This window comes from Hipposideros armiger, unplaced genomic scaffold (genome assembly GCF_001890085.2).
Source record: "Hipposideros armiger isolate ML-2016 unplaced genomic scaffold, ASM189008v1 scaffold_120, whole genome shotgun sequence".
NCBI lineage: Eukaryota > Metazoa > Chordata > Mammalia > Chiroptera > Hipposideridae > Hipposideros > Hipposideros armiger.
The window spans coordinates 1,023,730-1,027,379 of record NW_017731470.1 but is presented as its reverse complement, the minus strand read 5'-3'; the positions used below and the strand labels follow the sequence as shown (position 1 = coordinate 1,027,379).

Below are 3,650 nucleotides of genomic sequence, written 5' to 3'. Positions count from 1 at the left end.
TACATTTTGATCTCTTTCTCCAAATTCTTCCATTGCATATTTTATTTCAATTATTCCTAAACCATCACATAAAATGGTTTGGCAATGAGCAATTGTTGTTAACCCACTGGCATGCCTACTATGTGTGAGGCACTGTAGCAGCAGGAGAGATACACATGACATCCATTAAGTTCAGACTACAGGCCATGCACATGATGTCATCAAGGACATTTGCAATTTGTAAACAAAATAATTGAGGCTCTAGACTTCCTAGATACCCTATAGACAAGTCCCTGCCACCAGTAATTCATGTCAGATTGAATTACAGTAAAGCCATTTACAGTAAAATTACAGAGAGCCATTTACAGTAACAAATCACACCTAGTCTATGTTAAAAGCTGGATGAGGGGCAAGCACAGAAGCCCCTGCAGAGGTTCAGAGGACAAGCTCACCTAGAGCCAGGGCAGGTGGAACACGAGGTAGACCTCAACCTGGGCCTTAGAGACAATTGTTAAATAAGCAGGACCAGGGAAGTCAATCAGTGCACCGAACTCCAAGAATGAAGGCAGAAAGCAGGGATTTGCAAAGCTTTGGAGAAAGGGAACAAGTTTTATATTGCATTAGAGCATACAGAAATTTTAACTCATATTTGACTGCAAATATGAATCAGAGATGAAAAGTGGAAAATGGGATAGTTGAGAGCTCAAGGTGTGATTGGGGATGGTCAGGGAAGTGGAGTTCAGTATTTAATTGTGTAGAAATGAATCTATTAAGGATTTTGAGCAAGGGAGGTGTGTGTATAGTAGTGTATGAAAAGATTGGGCAAAATGGTTTTGGGTAAATTGGAACAAATTGGACAGCAGTTCAGAGAGTGTTTCAGATGTGAAAGGGTCTAGTAGGAGTGAGAGCAGTAGGAATTGAAAGGGTGGAATTAATTGACAAAATTTGGGAAGTACAATTTGGGCAGTGATGATGGGAGGAAAGAGATGTTGAGCCTATGTGAGTAAGAGAAGAATTCAAAAATAGGCAAGTTTGGAGGGGGAATTGGATTGGGACATGACGAATTAATGGAAGGATGAATCAATGTTAGAAATGTGCAGAGACAGTTGAGAATGTATTGGTGGATGTCAGAATTGAGGTCAAGTATATATTCTGGATCTAGGAGTCACCTGGATGGAGATAATAGTAAATAAAAGTGGTGAAAGAAAGGTTGTGGCCTAATATTTTGGGAGGAGGAAGGTTTCAGAATGGTTAAAGGAGGAGGAGGAATTTAAGTCAGCAAAGGAGACAAAAGGACTGGCCATAGGGAAATAAAAACCAGGCCAGTGGTGTAAACAAGAGGAAGATAATCAGAGGATGGAGTGCTGCAGAAAGTCTCAGGGAATGACATTAAAAAATAATAGGTAATGTGTGCCTTGGGAAGTTTTTATAGACAAGAAGACTACAGCTGGTTAAACTAAGATAATGATGGCAACACACATTTATTACCTTTGGTGAATAAAATGTATGATGATAGATTTGGGAGGGTGGGAAGTCAAAGGAAGAAATTTTCAGAATCAAAGAGTCCTGAATGCGTTTGTTGGGGTAGAGCCCCTGAATGAAGAGGCATTTGGAGAATAGGGAGAAGAGGAGGAGGTTTCAGATGAGGCAGGAGGGGAGCTGATGGCATCAGGAGGTTCAGCTCCTCCCCCTGGAAATCAACTATGACGACTGAGAAATCTTGAGATGAATGTGGGAGCTCAAGATGGCTTCTGTGTTCTAAGTAAAGCATAACACAAAGTACGATGTGATGGCGCATGACATTTCACAGATATCGCCCATTCCTGTATGTTTATGCAACAGCCCACCATTTACAGACACAGCATTAAGTTTGTACAGGGCCCAAGAAAATGCAGGATTTGGGTGTGTTTCTTATTGCACTTATTTTTGTGTCACTTGTGAGACTAAAACTTAAGTTAGCAAAAGAATGGGAGACAGGATAAGCACACCAAACACACACCCACACACAAACACAAATAAACCAGTATCTTAATTTTGGGGAAGTGTGTGTGTGTGTGTGTGGGGGGGTCCAAGACAGTACTCCTTGGTTTACTTGAGGTAGTAAATCAGAAGGTTGAAAACAAATCTCCCCTTTCCAAGTTTCTTCCAGAGTTCAGCTCTAAATTCAGCTAAGAGAGTCTGATGTTCACAGTAAAGTGTCTTAAACTCTGATGACTTGATGCAGTAAAAAATATCTTTGCTGGGGCCCAAGCTAAGGTTTTTTTATTTTTATTGATTAAAATAAATCAGTTATGCTTTATTCTATTGACTGGAAGTCTAATAAGTGATTTGAATGTGATTTAGGAAATTCACATTGCCAAATGCTCAGTTCGCCTAATCTGTAGAAATAGCATTAAGGAAAAATCCGTAACTACAAACCAAAGTGTCCTTTAGTCAAAACCTCTACCTAGGCAGCCAGTGAACCAGTAAACCAAATAAAAACAGTCCTTTCCTGGGCTCAGAGGGGACTGTCACTCTCGCAATAAATCCAGCACTCTTGTCAGACACTCTGGGGCATCCAATTCTGCTGAAGTCCTTGAGAGAGTTTTAAACTGTTGGAAGCTTGCTGGTTGTTCAGACAACCGAGGCTGTGGGAGTGCATTGCTGTGTAACCAGACAGAACTGGTGGCTGCTAGATTTTGTTCCTTATGTTTCTATTTATGCAGGCTATATTTGTTTCCCTCAGCATCTTGTTATCATTTACTTGCCTGTTAGAGCAGAAATTGGTTTCTCCTCAACAAATAGTCTGTTTCTTTAAAAAAAAAATTGGTGTCTATTGCTCTTCCTGATCTTCCTGAGCAAACCAGAAGTCACAAGGTAGTTACTAATCGGAAACCAAGAATAAGAAAAGCGACTTTCACTAACTTGTGTTCCCTGGGGCTCATCAGATACAAAGGCCCGGTGGAAAGGTTGGCCACCAGCAATGGCGTCCTAAAAACCAGGTCGAGACTGGATCCTAGTGCGGAATCCAGCCCACCGATGCAACTGTGGAATCCAGCCCACGTACTTCGGCTTTTCACGTGGCATCATACTCTTGCACTGTCACCATGAACTTCAAAACTGGCACGGCTGCTTCAGGGTTCAGCCTGCAATCAGGCGTCCCTATGTCCTCATCTCACCTGGGCTGATCGTCGGACCGTTCCAGTTCCAGGCGCTAGAGCCACCAGGCGTCGCCGACCCTGCTTCAGACTTCCAGGAGCCGGCAGCGGTCTAGGGCAGCGGCTAGAAGCTCCGGGCCCAGGTAGCAGGTAGGCTCCGCCCGCTGCTCCTGCCGCCGCGACTCGGCAGCGTCAGTCGGAGCGGCCGCCACGCCGCACCTGCCCTGGAGGGGGCGCGCCCGAGCCCAGGCGGCGCCGGCGCCCGCGGCGCTCCCCCCGCCCCTCCCCCGGCCCTCCCCTGACGGCGCTCACCTGTCTGGGCCGCCAGCCCCGCAGGCGGGGGCCGGCGGGAGCTCAGCCGAGGAAGAGGGCGGAGCGGCTCTCCGGACGCGTCATCGGAGCACCATGGCGGAGCTAAGAGCTGGCGGCGACAGCCACAGGGGCGGCGACGGCGCTGTGCAGAGCGAAACAGGTGACTGCGCGGCGGGGGCGGGCGGGGGTCCCGCGGGCGCGGGGCGAGCGGCCGGGTGCGTG

General features: G+C 46.5%; 1 protein-coding gene across 3 annotated transcripts in view; it reads left to right on the top strand.

Moving 5' to 3' along the window:
* Window positions 1-3,426: 3,426 nt before the first annotated feature.
* The window catches only part of MAP7 (microtubule associated protein 7), a 173,444-nt gene continuing 173,220 nt past the window's right edge, over window positions 3,427-3,650 (top strand). For 2 of the 3 annotated variants that reach the window (XM_019648104.1, XM_019648098.1), the window contains exon 1: window positions 3,443-3,588. In XM_019648104.1, the coding sequence (XP_019503649.1) occupies window positions 3,522-3,588 (67 nt within the window). In that variant the 5' untranslated portion in view covers window positions 3,443-3,521. Of the gene's footprint in view, window positions 3,589-3,650 lie in introns of all 3 variants that reach the window. The other variant, XM_019648099.1, reaches the window with a different exon arrangement.